General features: G+C 46.6%; 1 protein-coding gene across 4 annotated transcripts in view; it reads left to right on the forward strand.

The window, feature by feature from the left end:
- Positions 1-5,985, forward strand: part of thrb (thyroid hormone receptor beta) — a 132,366-nt gene extending 126,381 nt beyond the window's left edge. For all 4 annotated transcript variants that reach the window (XM_085377157.1, XM_085377158.1, XM_085377159.1 and 1 more), the window contains one exon: positions 210-5,985. In XM_085377157.1, the coding sequence (XP_085233283.1) occupies positions 210-451 (242 nt within the window). In that variant the 3' untranslated portion in view covers positions 452-5,985. The remainder of the gene's footprint in view (positions 1-209) is intronic.
- Positions 5,986-13,949: the final 7,964 nt, after the last annotated feature.

The following is a 13,949-nucleotide window of genomic DNA, read 5'->3' on the forward strand; positions in this document are numbered from 1 at the left end:
CAGTATGACAGTGATCCCAAACACATAATCAAATCAGTCATAGATAGACCCTTGTGAGTTGTAATTAAGCTATTGTAAGCCATCCTTCCTATTAGCAAAGGAAGACCAAAGGTTATCAGGGTTCTCTCAGCACTGTTCCTCAGGGACAAACGCTTTACAGCTCTGCAGGACGCTGCATAACAACACTGTTGGTGTGCTTGTGTCTTCAGATCGTCCAGGCCTAACTAGTGTGGAGCGAATCGAGCGTTGCCAAGAGGAGTTCCTGTTGGCCTTTGAACATTATATCAACTACCGCAAACACAAAGTGGCACATTTCTGGCCCAAGCTGCTAATGAAGGTGACAGACCTGCGGATGATCGGCACCTGCCACGCCAGCCGATTCCTCCACATGAAAGTGGAGTGTCCCACCGAGCTGTTCCCTCCTCTGTTTCTGGAGGTCTTCGAGGACTGACCAGTGGATTTCTGTGTGTGTGTGCGTGCGTGTGTGTGCGCCTGGGCACCCTGGTGGTCTCAGGGGTGGAACCAGCAGAAAGCCCGTCACAACGAACCTTCTAACAGCACTACTGAGTGTCACTTCATTCCACCTTAGAGTAGCTCTCTGGTCTATTTTTGGATGAAACCATTCCTGACAGTGCGGGTACATGTGAATAGCTTTTTGACTTTTCTGGTTTGTTCTGTTATTGTTGTCATGGATATAACATCTCACCTCAGATTTGACTCTAGGTTTTTTGTTTTCATTATTGCATCATGGTAATCTTATCAACACTTGTTTGTTCGTTAGAAGCCAAGCACATGTTGTATATTCCTTCCTTTATGTTGAAATACTCGGCTGCTCGCCTCATCCACGACACGAGACGCCGTCAGCAAACCCGCTCCACTTTACCGCATTAATATATCAACCTTCGTCCATCTGGTGAGTGTCCAGTCTGTCCGGTGCCTCGCCATCCTACTGTGACCGTTAAAAACGCGTACTCTAACGGACGGCAGCTCGCAGGTGTCTGCAAGTCTCTCGGCAGCCGCACATTACGAGGTTAAGTTGCAACGCTGCATTCCAGAGCTGTCGGAAAAACAAACGTCAGCTCGAGACACGCTCCGAGCGAGAAACCTGAGCAGGATTTTGCAATATTAAAGGGGACCTGTGTGTCTTTTCTCAGTTGATGTTGCAATGCTGATTGCTCCTATTAAACATGACCAAAGTTTCAAATCATTTACTAAATATATGTAAAAACAATCCCAGCACTTGGACTGCTATTAAATCGAGGTTTCCAAAGGTTTTTCTCGCACCTTCTGTGACACTCGTTTGCTGCAGGCGGTAGAGCTCGTCCTGAGCCAGGCTTCCCGAAGCCGTCCTATTGGAAGAAAGTGGCTCGTTAGGTAAGGCGAACCTTAACGAGGCAGCGCTAAACAGGATGCTTTTAGTCAAAGGATAAACCGATAGTCTGCATGACGCACAAATCTAAGGACACTAGTCTGTTGGAGTGTCTCTACTAGAGTAATGAGTCCCCTCAAACTTCACACGGTGGCAGTGCACACTGCAAACACAACTTCTCTCTGGCCCTTCACACACACACACACACACGCTGGGCTTTCAGCTAACAGTAAGTCTACTTACTCAACCCTTAAAATGATATGTGGCATTTTGCAGGATATTGCATAAATACTGTTGCACTACAGCAGCATATATGGGCCAGCGAAATAGTCAAAGGTCAGCTCTCTGTTTATGAGCAGGAAGCATCTTTGTGTCTGGCTGAAAGCAAAGAGTGTTTATGAAATCAGAGTGTGGACACTAATAAACTGAGAGAGTGTCTCTCGCTTGTTGTTAATTGCCTTTGGACTTATTGTCAGACAGCATGATATGACCGGTGCTTTGATACTTTATAGACTAATGATTAATTAGCACAACCTCAAAGCATTTCATATGCAACTCTGACAGATTAACTGAAAATGCAGAGGTTCTGTGCGTTCAAACCTGGACAGTGCAAAAAATCTTGCTCGAGTTTCTGTTTGTCTTTATTTCGACAAGAAACAAAACAACGAAACAACAAAACCAAAACTGCGATGTAGACGTGAGCGACAGTGAATGGAATGCAGAAGCAGCATTAAAATGAGCCGCTCGTCGTGCCGGAGACTCGTCACACGGTGGCACTGAGGCCAGGATCGTCTGTGTGTCACAGTACTGCATGTTGTGCCAAAACCAGGTGAACAATGCCCTCACTGCATCCTCCCTCCACTTCCTTAGTTGAGTATAAATTGGCTCCCTGTCGGTCCACACACAGGCTGTCCTATTTGCTGTGTTTCAGTCTGCGGTTGGAACTTCAACTATAAGACCAGCATTAGATTTCAGTGTTTCATCTCAGCCATGTTGCCTCAAAGTCAAATAATTAGTCAGCATTTTTTCTGTTTGTTTAGTGTCTCCGTGAGTGGACGTGGGCTTTCTATTAAAACAGTGAAGTCATGGTGCTATGGTGAGTTGGGGCTATGGCTGATTGAAGCGTATTGTTATTTACATGTCTGAATAAGAGCAGGATGGCATGCATATAGTACAGTAACACACATGCACATATACAGAATGTACAGTACATCTGTGCAGCTGTTGTGCAGCAACTGATCAGCCACAACAATAAGACTGGCACAGATGCTGGGTCCCACTCGGGTACTGGCAGTGGTTTTTGGAGTGGGCCTCTGTCTGCCTCGGTTGGAGGGTTGGTAAATGGGAGAGTTTACCAGCAGAGAAGACCAGTGTTCACCTGTAACTGGTTTTAGTGATGTGGCTGATTGGTGTATCGCTCACACAGATAACACATGGGTCCGACTCCACGACTGTGACCGACCTGTGGCATTCGGAGGCCAAGTAAACTGTATGCTTCGCCATCACCAAGGTACACTGACGAGGCTGGTGAGATTGTGAAACGTAGAGCTCTTTGTTCTTTAGCCTCTGGTTTTGTTTTTTTTCTTGAAAAAGCCTCGGTATGGTATTGCCGTTTGCAATCTGACAGACCTCGGCTCTTTATATTTCGCTTTTTCGAGCTTCACACTACTCCTCAAAGCAGCTTGTATTTTATTTTGTTTCTTCTCATTTCTGTGAAGTGATGCCTTTTTATCAAAGCAATAGAATTGCTGCACTGTTTGAATGACCCGGACCTCACACATATACACCTCGCAAACTGTACAGATTCAGATAAATGCACAGACAATCAGAGGGAGAGGCACCCGAGCTCAGGCTGGTCCCCGTCGACATGAAGGGCCGGGCCGGGCCCCGCTGAGACGGAGCCATTCAGAAACGTAACGGTTGGCCACGTTTACATGCACCCCTGCGTCTGCAGCCAACGAAAGACTTTGTTATGTGAAGAAGCCTTCGACGAAAGCTGTCAGAACGCGCATCCAACATCAACGAGCTAGACTCATTAACGTAACATCACCTGTGTTTCTAATGAAATAAATGTCTTCGTGTCTCAGTAGCAGGGGCTGGCTGCACAAACACATCAGAAGTTGGCTGACTATCTAATGTTCAACCCAACAGTCCCAGGATCTCAGCTCAGGACTTCAATGTCCCTTTGGTGTGCTTCTGTTGGTTAGAACATGTAGATTGAACAAAGTCATGTAAAAAGCATCATTTTTATGCGGTAAACATGGTTTGTTGTTGCACGTTCCCGGTTCTTAGGCTCTCTTTCACGTCTTTTTTTAACTAAAGACTTTTAGTCTAGTCTCAGGAATTTGGCAGTGTAACTTTTCAGACATTCAGCTAAAGTAGCAGCAACTATTGTTTGCAGCCCGAAAAACAAAAAGCTGTGTTTGCTCTTGATTTGGCCTGCCAGTCCTCCACCAGGATAGTTGTTGGGCTGTAATTAGCCGCTACCTCATGAGCGGGGAATTTTGGCCTGGGAATCAAAACTGGAACTTTGTTACTGCTGTCAAATGTAATAACAGTTCCCGAGTTTGTGCAGATGATTCTGTTTTCCTGTGCAGGTAAAGAGACACTAAGAAAGCTGCACAGATTTTAACCACTGAAAGTCCAAAATTAGGTGATTAACAGCTTTATGTGTAATGTGTTTTTGTAGCGTGCAGTAGATTGAACAAAGGTTTCTTTAACAGGCTGATGATATTTCTGTGAAACCACACCCCCTCTCTGAAGCTGCCCGACAGCGCAGTCATTCTCTTTGTGGCTTCATGTTCAGGATGCTCATCATAAGCATAAAATGAGCCACTGTGTGATCAGGACAGTGACAGCCGTCAGTTTCTTTCACATCAGCCCGTGTTCCTCCTTACTTTCTAGTTTGTTGCATTTTTCAATTTGCTGACTTCAGCTACAACGAGGGGATTACTGAGACCACCTCCCTCATGCTAAACATACAGTTTGAATATTGCCCGATGGTTTATAGGTCAGTGTGGAGTAGCTTAACACAAAGAAGAAGAAGAGATGAAAGTCAGAGCGTTGCAGGCTTACTCGTTGGAGGCAAAACATAAAGGCAAGGGTGGCTCAAAACTTTTGCACAGTACTGTATCTAAAGCCTAGCCCTGTGATTGGATGGATGGAGCCAGCCTGTCTGTGCAGCCAGCCCCGTTGTCAGAGAATGAACTTGAAGGTAGAGACGTCTCACAGTTATCATAAAAGTCACATAGATACTGTAAAACTAATGCAGGTCACAGTTAAAGAACTGCTGAAAAACACAATAATCAATAATCATGAAGAAGAACCAGTGTGAAACAGTGACCTGGATAAAAACAATGAGGAGGGCATTATTTGGTTTCTGTAAAAAAAAATATAAATAACCTGTCAGTAATACTTTCACTCATAAATGTAATAAAGTCGAGCAGTTCATAACAATAAACCTGTCAGTTTTATGGTTGAGGCAAATGATGGCCTTGATGTAGTAATATATCATCAAACCTGTAAAGTTATTTCAGTCTGTGGGCGCTCTAATATGAATCCTGAAAGTTTAGCTTAAAAAGCTGGAGAGCAGCCGGGCTCTTTGACAGCTCCTACCCACGTTCCTCTGGGTTCTCCCGATGACTTTGTTGGCATGTTGATCAGTTATCTGAGCGTTTTACTGAAAAAAGCACTGAAGAGGAAGTGAAACCAAAACAAGGAGTTAAAACTTGCAAAGATCTGCAACAGTCAAATAGTTCACAGCAGGATGATGAATGCAGCTTTAATCCAAAATAATCGACATGTTTTTTTACACTTTGATACATAGTTTCACTTTTCTTTTTTTCCTTTTTTGCGGGACGGCTATAAATTGGGTATCTTGTATCCTGGCTGTGTTCACTGAGCACATACGCAGAGCTGTGGTGCACGTAAACGTCGTCATTGCTCACCGCTGGTTAGGAACATGTTCATTTTACCTGAGGAGGTGAATGTTGGCCGTGATATCTCCCGTGAGTTGTTGCTCGTAAGGTTTCTCAGTTACAACCAATAGCAAGAGTTGCGCCATAGAGAAGCTATTTTACAGTACAAAGGAAAAGGATGTATATTTTCAGACTGCAGATTTTTTTTACGGATGTTAGCATAATATGAACATATTGTTTTTGCATAGTGTTAAAAAGATACAGTGTTGCTCTCAAATGTATTTCCACATCTGATGGAGACGTATTTAAAAAAACAAATGATAAAAACAGTTAAATTAGCTGGATTCATGTCCAAAAGAAACCACACATGAGCACGTTTAGGGACAGCGTGGTCAGAAGGAGGCGGTCATCCACAGTCGGCACAGATTTCTCTTCTCTCCTTGTGTGTTTGAGTGTCTTCTTGTTTAAGTCATCTGTTTAATGCAAACCGGGAATTCGACCAGGAGGTGCAGAGAGATGTGAAAGTGAATCTGTGGCAGAAAAAAAGGAAGAACAAAGAATATTGTGTTCCTCAAACGGCTGTTGGACATTTTCAGCTTGGAGGACTGATGATTTTGATTTTGCCTGATGGGGGATGATTGCAGAATTTGTGATTTGGGTCTTAAGAATAAAGATGGTTTTGAGAGAATTTGATTTTGGTGTCTTCACTTATTCAGACTTTTGTAGGTGTTTGTATGGCTGTTTGAATGGTTTGAATGGTTCACTGTGCACCCATTTTATGAAACACAGGTTAATGTGCAGTGCTGTGCAAAAGACTTGAGCCCACCTCGTTCTTTGTATTTTGCTTTAATTTTGCTCCGTGAATCGCTACCTTATCGTGGTGGAGGGGTTTGTGTGTCCCAGGGATCCCAGGGGCTATGTTGTCTGGGGGCTTTTGCCCCCTGGTAGGGTCTCCCATGGCAAATTGGTCCTGTGAGCGATTCAGAAGACCCTTATGAAGAGAACATCAAGGGAACAGTTTACTCTGCCCGGGATAGGGTTACCGGGGCCCCGCCCTGGAGCCAGGCCCGGGGAGGGTGCCCGAGGGCGAGCGTCTGGTGGCCGGGCACAGCCTGAAGAGGAGACATGGGCCCATTCTCCCGCAGGCCCACCACCCACAGGAGGCGCCATAGGGGTCAGGCGCATTGTGTGCCGGGTGGCGGCCAGGAGCGGAGGCCCTGGCGGACTGATCCCCGGCTACCAAGACTGGCAATAGGGACATGGAATGTCACCTCTCTGGTGGGCAAGGAGCCTGAGTTAGAGCGTGAGGTTGAGAGGTACCGGCTAGATATAGTCAGGCTCACCTCTACGCATGGCTTGGGCTCTGGAACCAGTCTCCTGGAGCGGGGCTGGACTCTGTCTCAGTCTGGAGTTGCCCCTGGTGAGAGGCGGCGGGCTGGGGTGGGTATTCTAATATCCCCTCGGCTTGCTGCCGGTACGTTGGGGTTTTTCCCGGTGGATAAGAGGGTTTTTTCCCTGCGCCTTAGGGTCGGGGAACGGGTCCTGACTGTCATCTGCGCTTATGCGCCGAGTGGCAGTTCAGAGTACCCAGCCTTCTTAGAGTCCCTGTGGGGGGTGCTGGAAGGTGCTCCACCTGGAGACTCTGTTGTCCTGCTGGGAGACTTCAATGCTCACGTGGGTAACGACAGCGAGACCTGGAGGGGCGTGATTGGGAGGAACGGCCTCCCTGATCTGAACCCAAGCGGTGTTTTGTTATTGGACTTCTGTGCAAATCACAGTTTGACCATAGCGAACACCTTGTTCGAACATAAGAGTGTCCAGAAGTGTACGTGGCACCAGGACGCTCTAGGCCGCAGGTCGATGATCGATTTTGTAATCGTATCACCAGACCTGTCACCATATGTTCTGGACACTCGGGTAAAGAGAGGGGCTGAGCTGTCAACTGATCACCACCTGGTGGTGAGTTGGATCAGGTGGCGGGGGGAGGACGCTGGACAGACCCGGTGCACCTAAACGCGTAGTGAGGGTGTGCTGGGAACATCTAGCAGAGGCCCCAGTCCGCGAGATCTTCAACGCACACCTCCGGCAGAGCTTCAACAGCATTTCGAGGGAGACTGGGGACATTGAGTCCGAATGGACCATGTTCAGCGTCTCCATTGCCGAAGCTGCTGCATTGAGCTGCGGCCGTAAGGTGGTTGGTGCCTGCCGTGGTGGTAATCCCCGAACCAAATAGTGGACACCAGAAGTGAAGTGAGCCACCAGGCTGAAGAAGGAGTCCTATCAGGCTTGGTTAGCCTGTGGGACTCCGGAGGCAGCCAACAGGTATCGACAGACTAAGCGCAATGCGGCTCGGGCAGTGGCTGAAGCAAAAACTCGGGTGTGGGAGGAGTTCGGTGAGGCCATGGAAAAAGACTTTCGGACTGCCTTGAAGAGATTCTGGCAAACCGTCAGGCGTCTCAGGAGGGGAAAGCGGTGCTCTACCTGCACTGTGTATAGTGCTGGCGGAGCGCTGCTGACGTCGACTGAGAAAATTGTCAGGCTGTGGAAGGAATACTTCGAGGACTTCCTTAATCCCACTGACACGTCTTCTGAGGAGGAAGCAGAGTCTGGGGATGAGGGGAATGACCCGCCAATTCCCGGGGGCGACGTCACTGAGGCAGTTAAACAACTCCTTGGTGGCAGAGCCCCTGGTGTTGATGAGGTCTGCCCCGAGTTCCTGAAGGCTCTGGACGTTGTAGGGCTGTCCTGGTTGACACGCCTCTGCAATGTTGCGTGGAGATCAGGGGCAGTACCCGTGGACTGGCAGACCGGGATGGTGGTCCCCATCTTTAAGAAGGGGGACCGGAGGGTGTGTTCCAACTACAGGGGGATCACACTCCTCAGCCTCCCTGGGAAAGTCTATGCCAGGGTGCTGGAGAGGAGAGTTCGTCCGCTAGTCGAACCTCAGATACAGGAGGAACAATGCGGTTTTCGTCCTGGACGCGGAACACTGGACCAGCTCTTTATCCTCTCGAGGATACTTGAGGGTGCATGGGAGTTTGCCCAACCAGTCTACATGTGTTTTGTGGACTTGGAGAAGGCATTCGACCGTGTCCCTCGGGGTGTCCTGTGGGAGGTGTTGCGGGAGTATGGGGTGTCTGGCCCATTGCTACGGGCCATTCGATCCCTATACAACCGTTGCAAGAGCTTGGTTCGCATTGCCAGCAATAAATCGGACTCGTTCCCGGTGGGTGATGGGCTCCGCCAGGGCTGCCCTTTGTCACTGATTCTGTTCATAATTTTTATGGACAGGATTTTTAGGTGCAGCCAAGTGGCGGAGGGCTTTCACTTTGGTGGCCTCAGAATCTCATCTCTGCTTTTCGCGGATGATGTGGTTCTGTTGGCTTCATCGGGTGGGGGCCTCCAGCTCACACTGGAACGGTTCGCAGCCGAGTGTGAAGCAGCGGGAATGAGGATCAGCACTTCCAAATCTGAGGCCATGGTTCTCAGCCGGAAAAGGGTGGAGTGCCCACTCCGAGTCGGGGATGAGTTCCTGCCCCAAGTGGAGGAGTTCAAGTATCAAGTCTTGTTAGCGAGTGATGGGAGAAAGGAGCCGGAGATCGACAGACGGATTGGGGCTGCGGCTGCAGTGATGCGGACGCTGCACCGGTCCGTCGTGGTGAAGAGGGAGCTGAGTGTAAAAGCGAAGCTCTCAATTTACCGGTCGATCTACGTCCCTACCCTCACCTATGGCCACGAGCTGTGGGTAGTGACCGAAAGAACGAGATCGCGGATACAAGCGGCAGAAATGAGCTTCCTCCGAAGGGTGGCTGGCCTCTCCCTTAGAGATAGGGTGAGAAGTTCGGCCATCCGGGAGGGGCTCAAAGTAGAGCCGCTGCTGCTCCACATCGAAAGGAGCCAGCTGAGGTGGTTCGGGCATCTGACAAGGATGCCCCCTGGGCGCCTCCTGGGTGAGGTGTTCCAGGCATGTCCCACCGGGAGGAGGCCCCGGGGCAGACCCAGGACACGCTGGAGAGATTATATCTCTCAGCTGGCCTGGGAACGCCTTGGTATTCCCCCGGATAAGCTGGAGGAGGTGGCTGGGGAGAGGGAGGTCTGAGCTTCTCTGCTTAGGCTGCTGCCCCCGTGACCCGGCCTCGGATAAAGCGGATGAAGATGGATGGATGGATGGATGTAAAAAGTGGTCTTAAGTAATATTTCCCTGAGCTTTCTGATGATCTTTCAAAGTTTTTTTTGGCTCCTAATTTTCATTCCAGTTCTTGTGCCTGATGATTTAAAGACGTTTTCTTTGTTGTTGTTAGTTAAACCATTAAACACTGACCTATCAATCATTAAAGCATAAAACAGGAATTTAATGTAAGAGAGGAACCAGTGTTGTCTACACACGAGGGACAACGTTAAAATGATATCGTTTATTCCCATTTCTTTAGGTGAATCTCCATAAAAATTAATTAATTAAAGTGAAGTCCATGAGAATTGGGGTGATCACGGTCCTGCTGCTGTTGAACTATAAGGTATGGTCTCGTTTGGAGGGGGGCCATCAAGAGGTCATTCTTAGCGAAGGGAAACGGGGAGAATAGGCTGAGGTTTGCCTTACACTATAACTAATCAGATAAGAGAGATAAGATAAGATAGAACTTTATTAATCCCTCGGGTGGGTTCCTCTGGGAAATTCGACTTCCAAAAAGCACAGCAACGACCGAAGTTACAGTTACAGAACTGTTATATATATATATATATATACACACACACACACACATATATAAATACAGAGACAAATATAAATAAAATATACGAAGGGGATAAATAGAATAAATAGGAATAAAAAATAAAATACAAGTGAATTGCACATTTCAAGTATTGAGTCTATTGCACTGTTGACTATTTACAAAAAGTATTGCACAAGGTATTGCACAGTGAGGTGAAGAGGCACTACAGCTTAGTTGTTCCCCCCTCCTTTGTCCTCCTGTTTCCCCTCCCTCTCCCCTCCAGAGAGGAGTTAAACAGTCTGATGGCGTGTGGGACAAAGGAGTTTTTAAGTCTGTTAGTTCTTGTCTTGGGGAGAAGCAACCTGTCACTGAACAGACTCTTCTGGTTGTTTACGACCGTGTGCAGAGGATGCCCAGCATTGTTCATAATGTCCATCAGTTTCTTTAATGTCCTTTTCTCTGCCACTGTCACCAGAGTGTCCAGCTTCATGCCGACCACAGAGCCAGCCCTCCTGATCAGTCTCTCCAGCCTGGATGAGTCCTTCTTTGCTGTGCTGCTCCCCCAGCACACCACAGCATAGAAAAGTACTCCAGCAACCACCGACTGGTAAAACATCCTCAGGAGCTTCTTGCAGATGTTAAAAGACCTCAGCCTCCTGAGGAAGTACAGTCGGCTTTGGGCTTTTTTATACAGGTGCTCTGTGTTGCATGACCAGTCCAGTTTATTGTCCACCCACAGCCCGAGGTACTTGTACTTGTTGACCACCTCCACCTCCTCCCCCTCTATCTGAACCGGCAGTGGACCTTCTCTGGACCTCCCGAAGTCCACAACCAGTTCCTTAGTCTTTGAGGTGTTGAGTTGCAGGTGGTTTGTGTGACTCCATGCGACAAAGTTCCTCACCAGACTTCTGTACTCCTCTTGCTGATCATCCCAGATACACCCCATGATGGCCGTGTCATCTGCAAACTTCTGAATCAGTCAAATTTGAAATGTTTGTTTTGAATTGTCATCGATATGTGTGAGCGAGGACAAGGGAAGGTGAAGGTCTACAGTCGTGTATAAAATATGGTGGAGCCTCTTTCATAGTTTGACCCAGTTATAAACAGAAAAGCCAGATTTTGATCCAGCATGTGAAACCATCTGGAAATCACCTTATTGGCAATGATGATGATTCCAATGCAATAAAAGAATAGCTGGAAACACAAAGACAGTGGAGCACTCTGAGGGAGCCAGCGTCCCTGAAGAAGTGTGGATCACAGAGAGAGAGCAAAATGTAGCCAACCTACAAAGAAGCACTTTGGAGTGATACTCAAGAGATGCGGAGCGTTGTCCTGAAGGCTGCTTAAAGACAGCTGCCTGAGAGAGTTCAGGTTGTGCTGAAGAATAAAGGTGCTCATAGCAAATGCTGACTAACAACAGAGGTCGATCATCTTGTTAATAATTTTACCTCCTCACTACGTACGACTCTGGATACTGTAGCTCCTGTGAAAACTAAGGTCTCAGATCAGAAGTACCTGACTCCGTGGTATAATTCTCAAACACGTAGCCTAAAGCAGATGACTCGTAAGCTGGAGAGGAAATGGCGTGTCACAAATTTAGAGGATCATCATTTTGCTGCTTTATAAGAAAGCCCTCCGCAAAGCCAGAACATCTTACTATTCATCACTGATTGAAGAAAATAAGAACCCCAGGTTTCTCTTCAGCTCTGTAGCCAGGCTGACAAACAGTCAGAGCTCTGTTGAGCCAACCATCCCTTTAACGTTAACTAGTAATGACTTCATGAACTTCTTCACAAATAAAATTTTTAGCATTAGAGAAAAAATTACCAGTAATCATCCCACAGATGTAATATTATCTACAGCTACTCTTAGTACCATTGATGTTAAGTTAGACTCTTTTTCTCCAATTGATCTTTCTGAGTTAACTTCAATAATTACTTCCTCCAAACCATCAACGTGTCTTTTAGACCCCATTCCTACAAAACTGCTCAAAGAAGTCCTGCCATTAATTAATTCTTCAATCTTAAATATGATCAACCTATCTCTAATGATCGGCTATGTACCACAGGCCTTCAAGCTGGCTGTAGTTAAACCTTTACTCAAAAAGCATCTCTAGACCCAGCAGTCTTAGCTAATTATAGGCCAATCTCCAACCTTCCTTTCATATCAAACATCCTTGAAAGAGTAGTTGTCAAACAGCTAACAGATCATCTGCAGAGGCTTATTTGAAGAGTTTCAGTCAGGTTTCAGAGCTCATCACAGCACAGAAACAGCTTTAGTGAAGGTTACAAATGATCTTCTTATGGCCTCTGACAGTGGACTCATCTCTGTGCTTGTCCTGCTAGACCTCAGTGCAGCATTCGATACTGTCGACCATAATATCCTATTAGAGCGATTAGAACATGCTGTAGGTATTACAGGTACTGCACTGCAGTGGTTTGTATCATATCTATCTAATAGACTCCAGTTTGTGCATGTAAATGGAGAGTCCTCTTCACACACTGAGGTTAATTATGGAGTTCCACAGGGTTCAGTGCTAGGACCAATTCTGTTTACATTATACATGCTTCCCTTAGGCAGCATCATTAGAAGACATAGCATACATTTACACTGCTATGCAGATGACACCCAGCTCTATCTGTCCATGAAGCCAGATAACACACACCAATTAATTAAACTGCAGGAATGTCTTAAAGACATAAAGACCTGGATGGCCGCTAACTTTCTGCTTCTTAATTCAGATCAAACTGAGGTTATTGTACTCGGCCCTGAAAAGCTTAGAAATATGGTATCTAAGCAGATTCTTCCTCTGGATGGCATTACCTTGGCCTCCAGTAACACTGTGAGGAACCTTGGAGTCATTTTTGAGCAGGACATGTCCTTCAAAGCACATATTAAACAAATATGTAAGACTGCTTTCTTCCATTTGTGCAACATCTCTAAAGTTAGAAATATCCTGTCTCAGAGTGACGCTGAAAAACTCGTTCATGCATTTATTACTTCCAGGCTGGACGACTGTAATTCATTATTATCAGGAAGTCCTAAAAACTCCCTGAAAAGCCTTCAGTTAATCCAAAATGCTGCAGCAAGAGTCCTGACAGGGACTAGAAAGAGAGAGCAGATTTCTCCTGTTTTGGCTTCCTGTTAAATCCAGAATTCAAAATCCTGCTCCTCACATACAAGGTCTTAAATAATCAGGCCCCATCTTATCTTAATGACCTTGTAGTACCATATCACCCTATCAGAGCACTTCGCTCTCGCTCTGCAGGCCTACTTGTTGTTCCTAGAGTATTTAAAAGTAGAATGGGAGGCAGAACCTTCAGTTTTCAGGCCCCTCTTCTGTGGAACCAGCTTCCAGTTTGGATTCAGGAGACAGACACTATCTCTACTTTCAAGATTAGGCTTCAAACTTTCCTTTTTGCTAAAGCATATAGTTAGGGCTGGACCAGGTGACCCTGAATCCTCCCGTAGTTATGCTGCAATAGACGTAGGCTGCTGGGGGATTCCCATGATGCACTGGGTGTTTCTACCTCACTCACTATGTGTTAACAGACCTCTCTGCATTGAATCATATCTGTTATTAATCTCTGTCTCTCTTCCACAGCATGTCTTTATCCTGTCTTCCTTCTCTCACCCCAACCAATCACAGCGGATGGCCCCGCCCCTCCCTGAGCCTGGTTCTGCCAGAGGTTTCTTCCTGTTAAAAGGGAGTTTTTCCTTCCCACTGTCGCTAAAGTGCTTGCTCACAGGGGGTCATATGATTCTTGGGCTTTTCTCTCTGTATGTATTATTGTAGGGTCTACCTTACAATATAAAGCGCCTTGAAGCGACTGTTGTTGTGATTTGGTGCTGCATAAATAAAATTGGATTGACTATCATTGATGTGTCTGCACATTTCAATACATTTATGAACTAATTTCCTGTTTTCCTTGCAAAATAGAAAATATAAAGACA

The sequence above is a fragment of the Diplotaxodon limnothrissa genome, linkage group LG18, assembly GCF_057381915.1.
Source record: "Diplotaxodon limnothrissa isolate DT_005_m linkage group LG18, D_limnothrissa_male_GT1.1, whole genome shotgun sequence".
In the NCBI taxonomy this organism is placed as follows: domain Eukaryota; kingdom Metazoa; phylum Chordata; class Actinopteri; order Cichliformes; family Cichlidae; genus Diplotaxodon; species Diplotaxodon limnothrissa.